Source organism: Emydura macquarii, unplaced genomic scaffold (assembly GCF_026122565.2).
Source record: "Emydura macquarii macquarii isolate MOO-44397 ecotype Brisbane River unplaced genomic scaffold, CSIRO-AGI_Emac_v2 contig_2372, whole genome shotgun sequence".
Classification (NCBI taxonomy): Eukaryota; Metazoa; Chordata; order Testudines; family Chelidae; genus Emydura; species Emydura macquarii.
In genome coordinates this window covers 1,622,957-1,641,494 of record NW_027132509.1, presented here as the reverse complement: position 1 = coordinate 1,641,494, position 18,538 = coordinate 1,622,957, and the positions used below count along the sequence as shown (strand labels likewise).

Here is an 18,538-nt window from a genome sequence, read left to right as displayed (position 1 = left end):
AGGGTATGCTGGTGAGTAATCCAAACCACAGACAGAAACCAATGTATATTTAATTAGAAATATGTAATGTATGTGTCACTTGTCATCATAGCTCATAAACTTTATGAGGCAGGGACTGTGTTCCTGTGTGTGGAAAGTGCTTGCCACCTTTGGGTGCTACTAGAATTCAAATATTTCTTGATATTGATGTATTGGAGGAAGAGAGTTGAGCAGGAGATGGCTTCCCTGCTTATTATATTGCCATAGGGGTTCCTACCTCTTTGATCACCATTTATTGGAGTGAGTGGGTCTGTTGAATGGCCCTTTTCTTTCAGCTCCTCTTCATTCCATCTGTGGAGAGACCCTGGGCAAGGATTCCTTTCAGTCCCCTCCCTTTCAGCTGATAGGCAGAGGAGGTGGCTGTGTGTCTCAGGAAAATTCTTTTCCTAAGAGCCAGATTGCCATAGGTGTGATGAGTGGGCTGAGCAGAATTTCAGACTTTATGCCAAGAACTGGCGTATGGCTAATTTGGCATTCTTTAGGCATTAATAGAGACTTCACTCTGGGCTGTGGAGTCCAGAGAGCTTGTAGAGCTTGCAGCTCTGGGATCAATTTTCTGAAGGACTTCATCCCAATAAGTTGAAAGAACTAAATGTAATCTCATAATTTTGAGTGGATATTTTATCGGAAAAAAATTAATCTTTAATGGTGGTGGCCATGCTTTACAAAAAAAAAAAAAAAAAAAAAAAAAATCAAGACATCTGTTGCTGTTGTGGAGGTTTGACAAATTAATTTTTCCAGTGTGAAAAAACAGCAAAAATTATTAATTGCACTTGTGGATGTGCCTAATTAGATTATGACAGCGAGAGGAGTGATAATTTCTGATATTGCACTTGTATAAATTGCTGTAGTTGGGGTGTTATTTGTTACACTTTCCTGTTTAAACTGGTAGTGAAAATTGTACTAAAGATGACCCTCTTGCTTTGAAATCACTAACTTGCAGTTATAATATTGGTCACTTACTTTTCATCCTGTCTCTTTGTATAACACAGAACGACTCCAACTTCTTATCAAAATGGCTTTATGTAGTAATTTTTTGCTAATGTTTTATCTGTTGCATCACATTGCTCTAATGACTTGCAGCAGGTTTTTAAAACAGCATGGAAATAGAGTATAGTGTTCTACCAGTTAACTGTTTCCTTGTGGGTAAGTGTGCAAACATCTTGAGCTGTGACATGTCTGTTAAGCAGCTAGCTGTCAGACTTGGAAATACTATGCACCCATCTTAATTTGAATTTCCATTTAGTATCTCAGTTTAATGGAAAATGTAAACAAGAAGCTAAATTCTTAAAACTATCAAAGAATGCATTGTTAGTGTTTGTGTGGACACTAATTTTTAAATTATAAAATTTATTTATGAATTAACTTACTTTTTCCAAATATGACCTTAAAATTCTAAAGTGCAACAAAACCATCTCAAAATAGTATGACTGGGTGTAATGTTCTTATGAAAAGGTCATTGCTTCTGTCACTTCAGTTACAGCAGTACACATTTCTAAAAATGTTCATAATTACTTCTAGTGCTAGGAAACCAAACCTGGACTATTTTAGAATTATGCTAATGAAATTTTAGCTGTTGTATTTTTTCTACTTTGAGTGTCTATGCTCCATCTCTACCCCAACCTCAGAACAAGTCTCCATATGCTACCCTAAATAGTCTTTTCAATCCATGAAAACAAGCCTTTAATCATTAAGGCCATTTAAAATCAATTTAAATCAATGGGCGGTAGGTGTCTAAATACCTTTTGAGGATCTCGACCTAAGTGTCTTGGGTGAGACCCACTCTTTTTTGTATTCATCTTTTATGTCAGTGGCTCTCAGTGTTTCCAGACAACTGTATCCCTTTCAGGAGTCTGATTTGTCTTGTGCACTCCCCAAGTTTCACTTAACTTAAAAACAACTTGCTTACAAAATCAGACATCAAAATACAAAAGTGTCACAGCACACTATTCTTGAAAAATTGCTTACTTTCTCATTTTCACCGTATAATTATAAAATACATTCATTGGGATATAAGCATACTTACATTTCAGTGTATAGTATATAAAGTAGTATAAACAAGGCATTGTCTGTATGAAATTTTAGTTTGTACTGACTTCACTAGTGCTTTTTATGTAGCCTGTTGTAAAACTAGGCAAATATCTAGAAAAGTTGATGTACCCCAGGAAGATCTCTGTGTACCCACACATACCACTGACTGAGAACCACTGTTTTATGTAATGTTCCCTCTCTTGACACCTTCTGTGTGTCTTTATTACTGTAGTCAGGGTGGGGGGACACTGTTAATCATAAAATCCTAGAAATAAGTGCCACAATGTATTTGCTGTTTTAAAGAACACTTTTTCTTTGTTGTGACATTTCAGTTGACAATGTTTATGCTCTATCTACTCCAGCTTTAAAAGGATCTTGTCAGGTACTGGGTACACAGTTGCATAGATGTACACGGACCTGTTCTCAATCTTTTGTCTGTCTTGAGTGGTCTGGAGGCTTCAAATATTTTTTCCCCCATGGTTATTGATATTTCTCAACTTTCTCATAATGAATTTACCCAAACAGTTGAAATAATCTCTCTAAATATTTTGCATGATTTTTAGCTTTCCTTGCATTCAGATGTGTGAAACCTTTAATTTTTTTTTCTCAGTATCTCACACTTTTCTGTTTAGCATGTTACTTCTATTACAGTTCTTTAGTTAAAGGACAACCAGAGTTTAAAGTCTTTGATAATTGCCACATCTAGCTATGGAAAGGTAGTTGTCATACTTCACTATTTATTCCACAATTCAAATGGCTGAATGGATTTTTGTTAATCTTTTCAATAATAATTTTGTTTCTGGACTGAGACCAAGAATGAGAAATTTCAGCCGGAGCAGACAATATTGTTTGATAGTTATAACTGACTAAAATAGAGATTTGAAACGGAAGTGTCATTTCCACCCGAGCCCCTATACAGGATCATTTTAATGAAGTGTGATTACCACCCTTGACAGTGTCTGGTTAAGTCCGAGATCCATTTCTTCTTCTTAGTTCCTTTAGCTTAGTCTATGCAGTTATTTAGACAAATAGTCCCACTGGAGTCACTGGGGTTATTCATGTGAATAAGGATTTACTGGGTAGAGTCCTTACTTTGAAACAGTTCATTTTAGTCCAACAGTTATGAACACCTTACAGTAAAATATAATTGAACATAAAATTTAAGGAAAGATGGAAAAAAGCTTAGTGAGGCTATGAACTTGCTTTTAGGCATCTAAAGAATTGTTGTGAACCACAATGGGAAGGAAGTAGTTTTAAAATGATGACATACTCTTCATAGTGATTTGTTTGTTTTGTTGTTTGTTTGTTAGTTTACAGGGGAAGGGGACATGGTTTGATGGGGGAGTGGCACTATCGTCATTTTAAAGATTGTTCTTGAAGGTGAATGGAATTTAGCAGCTCAGTGCTTTACTGTCAGACTCTGGCTACCATAAACTATACAAAGGCCAATGTGAAATATCAGGAAAATAAAAATGAAGAAAGGCAGCTTGGCTCCATTAATTTACTCAGCATTAATTATTTGACACTGGGAGGTACTATGCAAGTTAGGGAAACCTAAGGCCCCTATCCAACAATACTCTTAAACGCATGCGTATTCAAGCAAATGAATATTCCCCCTGAAGTCTTAATGCTTAAAGTTAGACGTGCTTTAGGGCTTTGAATCAGGACATAATGCACTGGTGTCCTGCTTTGTTATAAGAAGGTGATAGTCACCAACTTGTATTTATTCTTTACTCTGCTGACTTTTGTGAATTTATGATATCTCAGCATCTCCAGAGATACCACAATCAGAAAGTAGAGTTTTATGACACTTGGGTTTGTAGTTAGTATTCCTCATGGGAATTCTTAGAGCTGTATCTGATTAGTATTTCATTAGGTGAAATTAAGGTATATTTTCACCTTTTGGGGGAAAATAAACATTAAATAAAACTCCAGGAAACAAATTAATGGGAGATTAGATACAATATATCTAATCCCTGTCAGGGATGGTCTAGATAATGCTTGGTCCTTGTATAAATGCAGGGGACTGGACTAGATGACTAGAGCCCTGTTTGGATACACAAATGTGGATCTGCATCCACCCCAATCATCTTACCGCCAACCACCATCCGCAGTGTACTTATCCACACCCACAGCTCTGGGGCCCCCAGACCCCTCCAGGCAACTGCCCAACAGCTGATGGGTGTGTAGGGGAGCCCTGTGGAACAGCTGATCGGCGGCCAGCCCCCACCCCTGGATTTCAAGGGCGGGGAAGTAGCCTCAAAGGCTATGAGCTGCAGAGAGCTGCTTCCCCACCCTTGAGATCCACATCCGATCCATCATCTGCCAAAAAATGATCTGCAGATATCCACGGATATAAAGAGGATAGGTTGACCTCTATCGATGACCTTGTGTGGTCCCTTCCAGTCCTACAATTTTATGATTCTATTGGGCAGAATGTTCAAATGTGGTAAAACAGTTTTTACTTTGACTTTTTTCTCCTTTTTTGATGAAAATCTTATGTGAAATTTGCATGGCCAGATGAAGACGGATGTCCAATGTGAAATTGTCTCCTATTTGTTTGACACATCCTTTGAATTCGAAGTTTCCTTTTTAAAACTTTACTTAGGTTACAACAAATCTTAAAAACCGGAAATCATCTGAGTAATAAAATAGCACAGCCAGACATAAAAATACACCTTGGAGACTGTAGTTTGAGGTTGAGAAGTGGGAGTAAGCAGAAATACTATCTGCTTGGAAAATGAGATTTGATGGCACACCACTTTCAGCAAATACGTTTGTTTGTGCATAAATGTCTCCTGAATGCTGTGTGTGAAAAAGGAGTTCTTAGAGCTCATAGCCACCTGTACGTACCCACGTCTCGTTTGCATTTTGTTCCAAGAGTAGTTGGCTGGGCCTGAGAATTGGTCCCATAGTCTATTTTAATTTTACACTTATTCATTTAGATCCTATATAATTCTCTGCCACTTTTATTACGGTGTACCAAAAAATCCCCTTTATTCCTTTGTGGCTTTTGTTTTGCCTTTTTTAACCTCTTTACTTCTGTTCCATGTAACTGGGTGCCTGCTGTGAAAATTAGCACTTTCTACAAATTAACGTTAGGAAAAACTTCCTAACTGTCAGTGTAGTTAAGCACTGGAATAAATTGCTTAGGGAGCTTGTGACGTCTGTCACTGGAGATTTTTAAGAGCAGGTTACACAAACACCTGTCAGGGATGGTCTAGATAATACTTAGTCCTGCCTTGAGTTCAGGGGACTGAACTAGAAGACCTCTCGAGATCCTGTCCAGTCCTACACTTTGATTCTATGATTTTTGGGGGAAAACTGGGTGTCTTGGTGGAGGTTGTTCTATTTCTAACTGGAAATAGAAATTCTGGGTTAATATGTGATTTGCTCCTCTTGGACTAAGTATTGCATCCTTTTTAGCCTTGGGAATTTTGAGTTGCAAGTGTAGTCCATGGTGTCCTACATCTGTCTTCCTTTGTGTTAAAATTCTTCTTCTTTTTACTATTTCTTGCAGGCCAGCCCTCCAGATCTCTATATTGAAAGATTTAACATAGCTCTTGGACAATATATGGGAGCATTGCAGAGCATTGTGCCTCTTTTCATATATATGGTAAGTTTAGACCATTTTTTTTTAATAGAATATGTCCATGCACGTTGAGATGTTAACTGAAAGTGGACAGAGCTAAGTGCAACTTTAATGACTTATTTTCATACAGAATGTAGTATTCATTGTTGCTTTTGCTGCTGGTATCACACTTATGATCAGTCGAGGAAGATAAAAAAGCAATGAACTTAAATTGAGTTGCTTTCCATTTTTCTGCCTTGCCATTGTCTTCATAGCAGAAAGATTGATTTTTGTTTTGTATTGACAGCAAAAAATGAACTTTTGTGTAATTTTTAAAATATATTGAGAGTTTAGCCAGCTTATAGGCTTGTTATATGTTGGGCTGGTAGTTCAGGTGTATTACAGAAAAGGAGATTTCTCTCCTTAGGTTGCATGAATTCTCTAAACCTATAATGCTTTCTTGCAGTCTTATAAACAGGGGAAAAACCACACAAACAAACAAAAAACCCCAAACATCACTATATGATCTCTTGGAAGTATAAATAGCCATATTGATCATGGAATTCAAAGCATCAGTTGGACCAAACAAATTTGCTTACAAAGTTTACAGTTTCATCAAGTATGTTTGCAGAAATTCTAAATGCGGTGGCTGCAACTATTTAGCTTATAGATATTATACATTCCTGCCTGTGCAGTTTATAAGCTCCTTGATATCTATGCAGAAGCTTATAATAATTCTACAGGGACCTGTCAGAGCTTCAAGATTAATTTTTTGTAATAAATAACTAAAAAAAGTGCATTTGACCTTATCAAAAATAGTCTATGCATTGGATCTCACGAAGGAATAATGATTAGAAGGAATATTTCATTTCTAGATCAAGAAAAAACTCATTTTGAAAATCTGATCTAAAAGTCTGATACTTTTAATCTCAATATCTGTTTAAAAATAAAATCCCTTTGCTAGATGCAAAAAGCTTTTTTACAAGAAGGTGTGTATGTGTTTGGGCCGGTGTTGGTTTAATTCACTTGCCACAATTTTAGCTAAGGATTCACTCCTGTATCTTTACATAATTTGCAGATTATAATAATGTTATTATGTAAAGACGTAAATTTGTCAGCCCCTTTCACATGGACCAGTGGAGCCAGGAAGTACAATGAGGAGGTGAGGATTCTCCAGTCCTCTCCTTGGAAGTAGGGCACTGTGTGTTCTGCCCAGCTTAATCTCTTGTACCAAACACCCCCCCCCCCCCCCCAACCCTACCCCAGATTCCTCAGAGATTCACTTGCTGGTGGAGAGAAGAGTCCATTTTCTTTCCAATTCAGTCCCTTGAGATGGAATATGAAGAATTAGGGAGAGATGGCTATCCCTCTTGATTTACCACATCTTTGCTGTGGTTAGTTGGCTCTCCTCAGGAATATGCAGTGCTTGCTTTCTGCATAATGCATGAGAATCAGTTGCATTATTTTTACGTGCTTTGAGCTGTCATTTACTCATGACTTAGAGTCCATATAGAAAATAACATAACAAGTACTTAATGTTCAAGTATATTTTTTTATCACCAGGAGGTAGATTTATTGTGTAAAATCCTGGTCAAAAGATGTCTTTAGCAGATTCCATTTGGACATTGCAGTAACTATATTCTGTTATTCAGTATAATGGTAACTTTTATTTAATCACAAGTTGTGATTGCTGCATAGGTTTCCCCATCCTGTCTTTGTCTTTATACATAGTGGTGACAACAATGTTATTTCAGCAGGTGTTCATTTCTACTTGATGTGAGGGGAACTCTTTAAATTCAATTAGTTTATTGATAGAGAGTTTTTGAGAGTACAGTTAACGGTATCTGAAAATAGAGAAAACAAATAAGAAACTTTAATTGTAAAACAAATTGTCAGAACTTCCTGACTAGACACTATAGATGAGCCTATGTAAGTAGTAAACAGGAAGATGGTAACCGAACCTGCTTTTAACTCTGCATAAGAAGAAAAAAAATAGATTTTGTGTTGACGAAATCACCAATTTATTGTAAAATGACACAGCTTCCCTGCCTAGTTGTGGTTTTCTTCAAATATTTGCATCATGATTCCTGATCCTGCAATCTGATCTGTATGGGATGTCCAGTGCCCAGGCATAATTCTGGTGACTTCAGTGGGACTCTGCATAGATGCAAGGGTCCACTTGCATGGATCAGATTGCAGGACTGGGGCCATACCCAGTGGCCAGTGTTTAAAAGAAGATACTTGCAATTTAAAACAGGAACAAACTAATGTATACAAAGCTGCATCTGTATAATATTAACCTCATCTGCTGTTTAGTAGTTTCTTCCCCGCTTTGGATTTTCACTGTCCTGCATCTTTTTGGGTATAAAGCTTCCTTGTTCAACTACAGTGTTACATTTTGCCACTCTTGAGCTGTTCTATATTGAAATTTTGTTTTGTAAAAATTTTTTCTTATATCTGATATGTATTCCTTTCTCCCCATCCTAAGAAAAGAAAACATACTTATGTATCAGCAGCCCTTTTAAAATAAGGCAGGCTGATTCAGATGCAGGTAACAAACACTTATACTTAACTGTGTGTTATCTTACAGTCTTTAAATAGATGTAGCAAAAAAATTGAAAAATCTGTTGTTCCAGAACTAACTGTTCAGCTAAGTGGTTAGTGCATTGAAAAATTTAATTATGACCATGAATTGCCTTTTCTGTATTGCTAAGTTGCATTCAAGTAGTATATTTTGAAAAGATAATTGTACTTATATTTAAAAAAAAAACAACAAAAAGTCAAGAAACATTTTTTCACTAGAAATCTCTGGTACGTCTTCAATGTGCTTTTGTTCCTGAGCACCTTGGTTTGTCTCAGCCTGTTTCCCCAGTACTGCCAAACAGTGTATTTTGCTGTGGGCTTGAACCCATGGAAGTCAGTGGCAAAACTCCTGTTGACTTTGGTGGTGTAGGATCAGGTCCCCTGACATGCATGGGAGGAATGAAAATGTAGGAAATACATGTTTGATCAGCACAGTGTGTTGACCAGGATATGCGCTAAGGCTCATCTTTATGAGAAGGTGGTGGTGGTGGATTCTGGGGAAGGGATTGTTGCAAGAGAACGAATTCTCATTTCTTACTCTTGCTGAAAGCTCTAATTTATAGAGGAAGGTTGCTGTTGGCTTAATCTTTTTTGTTTATTTGTGCTTTTAGGCTGGGCTTTTCCAAAGGGTTTAAAGGAGCTAGGCACCTAACTTCCACTGAAATTCAGTGCACTTACAATCCTCTGAAATCCTAGCCTTGCTGCACAACTAAACAAAGATCTAACCAGCAGCAAGCTACATCTGAACTCTTTTTTGGCTCCTTTGAAAATCCCAGCCTTAAATAGCTATCTAGAGCACCTAAAATTTAAGTACATCTTTTTTTAAATCTAAATAAAAACATGATTCACTTTTGGATGCTTACTAAAGTGTTTAATCCACAACTTACAGTGGGACATAAACTGTGGAATTCCAGTTAAGCAAACAAAACATTTTCCTACTATTCACTTTAATTTATCATTTTTAGAAAATTCACCTATTTTTGTCTAGAATTTGATTATTCCTTTCTTGTATAGGTTTTCCCAAATTATGTCAAAGCTGAGTCCCAGCAGTTGAAACTCCATTACCTCTCATGTCATGAAGTCAGATGAAACAAAAGTGTGGGCATTTCTGATTTTGACTGCTGAATTCCATCACCATTGTAATTCTTCTCAAATGTTTGCATTATTATTTTAGCACCTCCATACCTTGATGCTCACTGGTTGGAGAATATATTTCACGGATGATAGTAAAAGTGCTTTTCTTTCACATTTCCTGGTTCACCTTAATAGCACTAACACAGGTTCACATTTGACATCTGTCAGATAGTTTTGGAATTTGGTGGTGTGTAGAGGAGACAGAGTTAGAGTATGTCAGAGTTTGATGGGCATCATATCCATTAGTCCCATTCTTAAACAAATTTGTCATATGTGCAATTTCCAAAAATAGCAATAATGTATTTTAGTTAGAGACATCTTTTATGAAAAATCTGCCAGCCTTTCCACTTCTGAGGGCTGGGGGAGAATACTCTCCTCCTTGTCCTTTCTGCACTAAAATATTTATCATTAACATGATACCTACGTCTGTGAGAAACAAAGTAGGTATAGCATGTAAACAGCATTTCCAAGCAAACAAATAGGTCATTTATAGTCTATAATATGCAAACAGCAAAACGAGAAAACAGCATTATAGAAATTAGAGATACAAAAGTCCTGTTAGCCATCTAATCCTTTCCCCTTGTTAGTGCAGCACTATTCCCTAAACCACACTATATTTTCTATTGCTTTTCCAGTTTTAAAACTTAAGTAATGGGGTTTCCACCATTTCCCAAAGAGAGAGAGCATATTTGTCTGACTAATTTACATTTAATTTTGGCAGACGCCGACATGTTAGAATCCTTTGTCTCTATCCCTCCTGCACTGTCCCAGTCTAATCTGTTGTCTTCTCAGCTAGGTGTCTCCCCCACCCAGACAAAAACAGTTACTGCTCTGCTGCTTTGTGGCTTAGTCAGACATCAGCTTCCTAAGTTGGTATGGATATATAGCTATATAGATAAATCACTGTAACTGACTCTGATCAGCTGGCCAAAAAGACAGGTAAATCTGACATTAAAGATACCATTTATGTAGTACTTTGGGTCTAATCAGTAGAGCTTTCAGTGGCCTAGCTAGCTGATGGCTCCTGCCCAGGAAAAGCGCTGTACGTTGCATCATTGATTACGTGGGACTGTTTATCGGCTAAATTCAGGGAACAAGGAAATAAGGCCTGATAAAGGGCAAACTTATTAGAATATCAGTGCACCAGTCTCTCTTACAGTTCAGCAAAGGGTACATTTGAATCTGACTGATGCATAATTTCTGCACAGTAATGCCATAATTATTATTAATCGCATCAGTTTGCACTATTAATGCATATAGGAATGTTTTATGGATTTTTGTATGGGAATGTGCCAAATCACCTCTCTGAATTGTTTAACACAGCATCACTTTTCAAAACTAATTGTGATGTCTGCTAATGTTTTAAAAACAGTGGGATCAGATTAAAGTCAGAACACCTTTTTATGAAGTATAAAAGAAGTGTCCTCTCTTATTATTGCTAACCTAATGAAGAATGAAAACGCCAGTTACTATTGAGAAAAGTTGAGTATTTTCCTTAGGAAAACTGTAGAATATAATTCACAGTCCAAATCAGATGCTGTCTTCATGCAGTAAGAGGACCAAACAAATGCTACCAGGGCTAAACAGCAGAGTAAAAAAGACATTTAGAGGCAAAAAGTCATCCTTTACAAACTGGAAGTCAAATCCTACTGAGGAGAATAGAAAGGAGCATAATCTCTGGCAAGTCAAGTGTAAAAGTATCAGAAGGCAGACTGAGAAGGAATTTGAAGAACAACTAGCCAAGGACACAAACACTAACAACACATGGTTTTTTAAATACATCAGAAGCAGGGTGCCTACCAAACAGTCAGTGGAGCGACTGGATGATAGAAGTACTAAAGGAGCATTCAAGGGAGACCAGGCCATTGCGGAGAAGCTAAATTAATTCTTTGCATAGGTCTTCACTGCAGAGGATGTGAGGAAGATTCCCACACCCAAGTCATTTTTAGGTGACAAATCTGAGGAGCTGTTGCAGATTGAAGTGTCATTTGAGGTGGTTTTGGAACAAATTGATAAATTAAACAGTAATAAATCATCAGGACCAGATGTTTACCCAAGAGTTTTGAAGGAACTCAGATATGTAATTGCAGAACTACTGACTGTGGTATGAAACCTCTCACTTAAATCAGCTTCTGTACCAGATGATTGGAGGTAGGTAATGTAATGCAAATTTTTAAAAAAGGTTCCAGGGGAAATCCTGGCAATTACAAGCCAATAACCCTAACTTCAGTACCAGTCAAACTGGTTGAAACTATGGTGAAGAACAGAATTATCAGACACACTGATCAGTGGTTTTGAATCCTTTTTCATTTGTGGACCCTTAAAAAATTTCAAATCAGGGTGGGGACCCCTTTAGAAATTCAACTTGTGGTCCACGGACCCCTACCATAGAAGTCTGAGACTGAAACTGACTGAACAGAATTCAGCCATAAACATTGCATGTGCTCGGCACAGTATTTGATCCAGTATGAAAATGTGTGCTAAACTGTGGGCTTCTATGGTAACGACAATACTTCTGGGTTTTGAACTGTAGGTGTGGGTATTTACATAGTTTTGATTAATCAGAAAAACAGAATGCCTTTTCTGGGATCTGAAACTTTATTTTCATATTCACCTCTCATGGACCTCTTAGACATAGTCTGTGAACTCCGAGAAGTCTTCGGACCACAAGTTGAAAAGGTGAACACTATGACATAGATGAACACAGTATGTTGGAAGAGTCAATATGGCTTTTGTAAAGGGGAAACCAAGCCTTGCCAATCTATTAGTATTCTCTGAGGCAGTCAATAACCATGTGGACTAGGGTGATCCAGTAAATAAAGTGCACTAGGACTTCCAGAAAACTTGTGACAAATTTCCCTACCAAAGTCTCTTCAGCAAACTATGCAGTCATGGGAAAAGAAGGAAGGTCCCCTGGATGAGTAACTGGTTAAAAGATAGGAAACAAAGGGTAGGAATAAATGGTCAGTTTTCACAATGGAGAGGGGTAAATATCAGGGTCCCCCAAGGACCTTGGAGTCATTGTGAATCATTCTCTGAAAACATCTGCTCAGTGTGCAGCAGTGGTCAAAAAAAAAAAGCTAACAGTGTTAGGAACAATTTGGAAAGAGATAGATATGATATTTTATGACTTATTGCAAATATATAAATCTATGGTATGCCCACATGTGGAAGACTGTAGGCAGTTCTGGTTGACCATCTCAAAATAGATATTAGAATTTGGAAAAGGGGTGCAGAGAAGGGCAATGAAAATGATTAGGGGGGTGGAACAGCTTCCATACAAGGAGAGAGAAAAAAAGATTGGGACTGTTCATCTTAGAAAAGAGACGACTGCAGTAGTATATGAAAGAGGTCCATAAAATTATGAATGGTATGGAGAAAATGAATAGGGAAGTGGTGTGTGTCTCTTCACATAACACGAGAACCAGGTGTCACTCAATGAAATTAATAGGTAGCAGGTTTAAAACAAACAAAGAAATACTACTTCCCACAATGCACCCTCAACCTGTGGAACTCATTGCCATGAGGCCAAAAATATAAGTGAGTTTTAAAAAAAACATTTAGATAAGTTTGTGGAGGATATGTCCATCATTGGTTGTTAACCAAGATAATCGGGGTGCAGCTCCATATGTCCCTAAACTTCCAATTGCTGGAAGAATCTAGCCACTCTCAGAGAGGAATACTGGGCTAGAGGGAACATTGGCTTTACCCAGTATGGCCATTCTGATATTTATGCAACTCTTCTGAACTAAACGGTTCTAAAATTTAACATAATTAACTATTTCATTTCACCTGAGTTGTTGTTTTTAAGAAAATTTTTGGACTCTTGTTATCCGTTGAACAATTTCATCTGTCATTGCTGCATAGAAGAGCATCAAGAAAAGGCTTAAATGTTAAAGACCTAAGTAATGCAAAAACATCAGCTTTCCAGTGAGGAACATCTCCTCATTCCAGCTAAAAGCCAACTATGGGATAACAGGAAACCTTTCTTGTTTGAAGGAGGAAGCCATTATGAAGCACAACTTCCCATTCAAATATTTAATCAGTTATTCCTACTGAGTGATCAAACTCTTGTGATTTTATGATGAGTCTTGCAGTTCTTGGTGTTTTTCTTAAAGTCGCAGCTCCTAGAGGCATTTGATTTGAAAACTGCTTGCTCAGGTTTATTTGACTTATTTTTTTTCCTCTTTGGGTCTGTTTTATTTGAGGTTTAGAACAGAGGTAATTTCAAGTATGTTGACAGAGGAAGAGAATTGAGAGCAAATTTATTTCTATCAATTTTTTTATATTCTCTAGCTAAGTCTGGCAATGGTTGCAGTAGATGTCGAATTCTTAATTCCATGGGAGCAGGATTAGGCATATGTTCAAATAATGCTAGCTTTATGAGTAAAAAAGCTATCGCTTGATTTAAACATAATGAAATTGTTTCAAAGGGACAGGTTTATTACCATCTATTTCAACAGTTCGAATGATCTAGAATACAGGTTTCTGAAACAATTTAAAGACTGCTCCAGTATTGTTTTTAAAAGTCTTTGAAAGTCTTTAATTAAATTTATTAGAAGCTTCAGTGATTAGAAGATGTAAAGAAAAAAATTAGCTTTTTGTTCCCAGTAGGATTATACTGAAGATTTAGGGTCTCATTCTGTCAGTCTGCCTTGCCTTGGTAGCACCATGCTGCACAAATAGCCCCACTGAAGTCAGTAGACCTACTTTCACACTAAAGTATTATTCATATGAGTAAGGGTGGCAGAATTGGACTCTCAGAATTCTCAAGGTGACTCTTCTTTTGATATTTAAAATCTAATATTTTCTGTCCTTTTTTACAACAGAGTCACTATTCATTGCAGCTTTGACTTGCTGAAAATGCTACCAAATATCATATTGGAGGGAGGAAAAAAACCAAACAATCCCACAGATAGGACTTCCTCAGACCTGGGAATGGTGAAGAGTAGAAATTAGTGTTAGCATCATGGAGATGGTACCATTTATTCACCATTTATTATGGTGATGAGTCTTGCCTTACATATATTATGGCTATGTATGTACTACTTATCTGCCTGTCTTCCGTGTATTTCAAATATGTATCCGTGCTGATTAGGAATCAATCAGATCTCTCTACCTACGAGAATGCTGAGCACCAATTATTCTCTGCAATGAGATGCTCACGGTGAGGTGGCTCTAGTCCCAAAGTGCAAGTCAGACTGAGCTAACAGGCTTCTCACTACATCACTTACTGAAAAATAGGCAAATCATCATTCTGTCCTCTTTTTTGTTTTGTTTTGTTATGATATATAGATTCAAGTTACGTGATATGTTCCCTTTCATGGGGAATGTGTCCTTCCTTTGCATTGGCATGGATTCTGGAGAACCACAAAATCAAGGATGCCTTTCAAAAATGCTATCGATGAAGAAGTATTTCCTATGTACTTTTATCAGCAGCATTTTTTTTTTTTCAACCAAGAAAACAGGTCCCAGGCATATTTTATATTAAAAACAAATAAAGCCTGTGCAAACTAAGGGGAAGGCTCTGAACGGAAGCATCTCCGTGTAAGTGTTGGAGTTACTTTGGGAAAATGTTGAACCAGACCACAGGAGAGGTGTCATTATGTGAGACTTTATTAAACCAGAATGATTTTGTCTTGGGCTCTTGTAATCTTATATGTAATTAAACACAAACCACTACCTGAGGGAGGAAACTGAGGCACAACTGCACTGGATTCCAGAAGAGCTAAGCTAAACATATCACAAGGCCCTAATTCTGAAAAGCTTATTCTTGATCTTATTACTGGTGTGCTAAATAATACACCAAAACCCAAAACCCCCTACGAAGTGAAAGTACAAAGAATTCTCTTCAGATTTATGTACTAATGCTTTGGGGCCAAATTCTCAGCCCCAGTTTATTTTGCCTGACAGGCAGAAAGGGGATATCAGGCCATAACTGTCCAGTTGATAGTTCCACAGTAGTGGGGAATTCTCAACTGCCACAAAGGTTGCCAAGTCAACTCCTATGCAAATTGTTGCCTTCTCCCAGTGTAACTGGCATATCAGGATAGAGAAGATGATGTATTGGAGCTGAGCTTTGCTAAAGTATTTCCCACCTGGTGGGTCCCGGGAAGTTCTGGATGGATCACAAGGCCTTGGGCAAACAACACTTTGTCCAGTCTGGGATGAAGTGTATGGGGGGAGATGTGTTTGGAGAGTGAGCCAGTCCTGCACTAACTTTGTGGCAGTGGCTCATATTCTGTGGGTCTGGGCCTGGCTCTCCACTCCCTTTTTACAGTGGGGCAGCTGGGCTAAACCCAAATGGTTCTGTGACCCCACCCCGTGCCAGGTCCCAAAGCCATGGAGAGGCACCTGGGCCAAACATGAAAGGCGCTGTGACTCTGAACACTGGGCTGCAATACCATGGAGGGGCAGCTTGGTCAAACTTATGTCAAGCTCCATGTGCCAGGTAGCAATGCCATGGAGGGTCGGCAATGACAAACTTGAGTGGTGCTGTGATCCTGTGTACCAGATAGCAACACCTGAATCAGGAAGCTGGGCCTAGCTCTGCAGGATAGGAGCCACTACTGCAGGCTGAGTGAAGGGTGAGGCTTGCTCTCCAAACTCCTCCTCCTCACCCCCTCTGCACTGGGCTGGAATTAGAGTTATGATACTAGGTTGGAGGATGCATATATGTAATGGAGGGTCCCAAAAAAAGACACTATGCAGCCGATGGGTCTCCTTAGTAAAAAGTTTGGGAACTACTGCTTTATCATGCCAATTCTCAGCTGGTTATGGTCCTCTCTATTGGACTTGCATCAGGGCCTGGCTCACAACTGGAATAGTTTTGGGAACCGGGGCAACCAGCTTTCTAATACTTTTGCCTACCCTTCAGTCCTACCTCTGAGCGCATAGTGGTGAGAGAGAGAATCTGGCCCTTAGTTTCCATGAACATAGATGTGTCCAGTTCAACATAAATACTAAGTGCATTCATACTTAATTGAATTCTATTAACTAATTAAGTTCTGTTAGACATCTTCTCTGTTCGTAAACTTTAGATTCAAAACTTAGAGCTGGTCTACCCTGGAGAATTTTGTCAACTTTTGTCGTCAGAACAGTGGAGGTGTACAGACTAAAATGCTACTCCCATTGATGTAACTCCCTTGCTATGTTGACATAATAAAACTACCTCAGTGAGAGGGTTGTAAGGCTTATGTCGGCTTAGACAGGGCATCCTTTACTTAGGCTGTGGGGCTGTCATTCCTGAGTGCTGAAATTGACAAGAAAGCCCCCTGCGAGCTGAGCAGCTGGTCGCTGCTCCCAGAGCGGGGGGAGAAGCCCTGGTGGCTGGTCTCCATTCCCAGCAGAGAGCAGGGAACAGAGAAGCTCCAGGTGGCTTTCCCCAGCTCCTGGCAGAGAGTGGGGAGGGGACAAGCCCTAGGCTGCTTCTCCATGTAGCCTTGTCAGTTTCAAGCCATGAAATTAACAAGGCTGCTGCCGCTGGGGTCCAGGGTCCGGAGGGCAAGAAGCCGGGGCTGCTGGACCCCACTCCCCAGGGGTGAGGAGGAGAGGGAGGAAGCCCCGGGAGGCTTCCCCCGGCTCTCGGCGGGGAATGGAGAGCGCGGAGGAGCCCACTGAGAGCCCAGGGGCCGCGTGGGGAGGCCCATGGCAGGGAGCTGAAAGACCGGGTTTTCCGCTCCTCACTCTGCCTCTCTTAAGTCGGTGGAAGTGGTGAGGACACACTCAGCCAACACAAAGAGCATAGTATGGACATCAGCCACCGCAGTAATTACTGCAGTGACTTTAAGTTGTCCTCTATTAGGTTGACTTATTTTTCTAGTGTAGACAAGAGCTTAGTTTTTAGAAAAACAGACATAAATAGCTTTCCATTCATTTGTGTTCCATATAGAGGAGGCAAAACCTTGTGACTCATCAGTTGACACAACTCGAGTGCATCTTCACTTGTTTCTTTCCTCCAATTTTTTTTTTTTTTTTTTTTTTAATCTTTCAAGGTAAGAATTACGCCTCTTTATCTAATGGCAAAAAGGAAGAGAGAGGCTTTTCTTCTTCATCTTGTAGTGAGTCAAGGGCAGCAGGGCGCCTCTGCCCTTGCTGCTGTGGGAGAAGGAGAGCAAGACACCTCATCCCTTGCCTCAATTCCTACCTCACCTCTCCTGATTCCCTGACTCTGGGTTCTGTGTAAATACAACTCCTATCCTGTCCCTTCCTGTCTCTTGCTCTGTGGCCTGGCCTTCATTAGGAGGAAAGGTGTGTTCTTATCACATTGCCTAACACATAGTAAAATCCTAATGAAGTAAAGGGACCTTGTAGTTTTAATGTTTTAACAGGTCAAAGCCCTAGTCTCCAAGTGTTGACCTTGACCTGTCAACATGTGAAAACTACAAACTGCCTTGTTGTCACTCTAACCTTGTACTGGTTACACGTTAACACCAATTTTTTTCTATAAATTGGGGGCAGAGGATGTGACGAGGGGGTGTGGTCAGAGTTGAAGGGGAGGAGGGTGTGAAAAGCTAATACATTCAAAAATATTGCTCCCGGTAGAATTCAACCCCCCCATTGCATCAGTGACTAGACTTGTTGGTACTTACTACGTTTGTAAAGGCTGCTGTGGATGTTCCTCTTGTGTTTGTTCTTGGCTATAAATGTTTGTTGTCTTTATCAAAATCAATTGGATTTAGGCATTTTTGCAAACTTTACCAGCATCTTTGAGCAAGGAATCAAGGTGCTTTAAAACACTTATTATATGGTAAATTGAATCAAAACAAACACTTTAACATTTCAAATTTTTTCCCTAAATTCCTTTCAAACTTAGGACTACTGTTTTATTAACATAAGTTACTAAACAAAGTTGGTTTTTCTGAAATATGATAGTGCAAAAGAAATCTGTTTCTGGTCTAGTTAATGTATTGCAGATTCTGGTTAGAGAATAGCAAATGAATTCTATTCTAGTATTTCACATTTCCTTTCCTCCATAGATCTACTGGGAAGAAAGTGGCTTCTGTTTTGGCATGTATTGTGCTCAATGCACTTACACTGTCTTCTATAATTGGTTTACGCTCCTAGTTATCTGCAGAGAGATTTATTCCCAGGGAATAGGGTGTGTTGATTGGTGCTTATTTTTGCTTGCTGACTGACTCTGTGGCAACAAAGCAAAAATATTGTTGGGTTAAGTGTAAA

The 18,538-nt window shown here is 38.8% G+C and overlaps 1 protein-coding gene across 2 annotated transcripts in view; it reads left to right on the top strand.

Moving 5' to 3' along the window:
• The window catches only part of CACUL1 (CDK2 associated cullin domain 1), a 62,233-nt gene that overhangs the window by 21,366 nt on the left and 22,329 nt on the right, over positions 1-18,538 (top strand). For both annotated transcript variants that reach the window (XM_067561308.1, XM_067561307.1), the window contains exon 4: positions 5,591-5,686. In XM_067561308.1, coding sequence (XP_067417409.1) covers positions 5,591-5,686 — 96 coding nt within the window. The remainder of the gene's footprint in view (positions 1-5,590; positions 5,687-18,538) is intronic.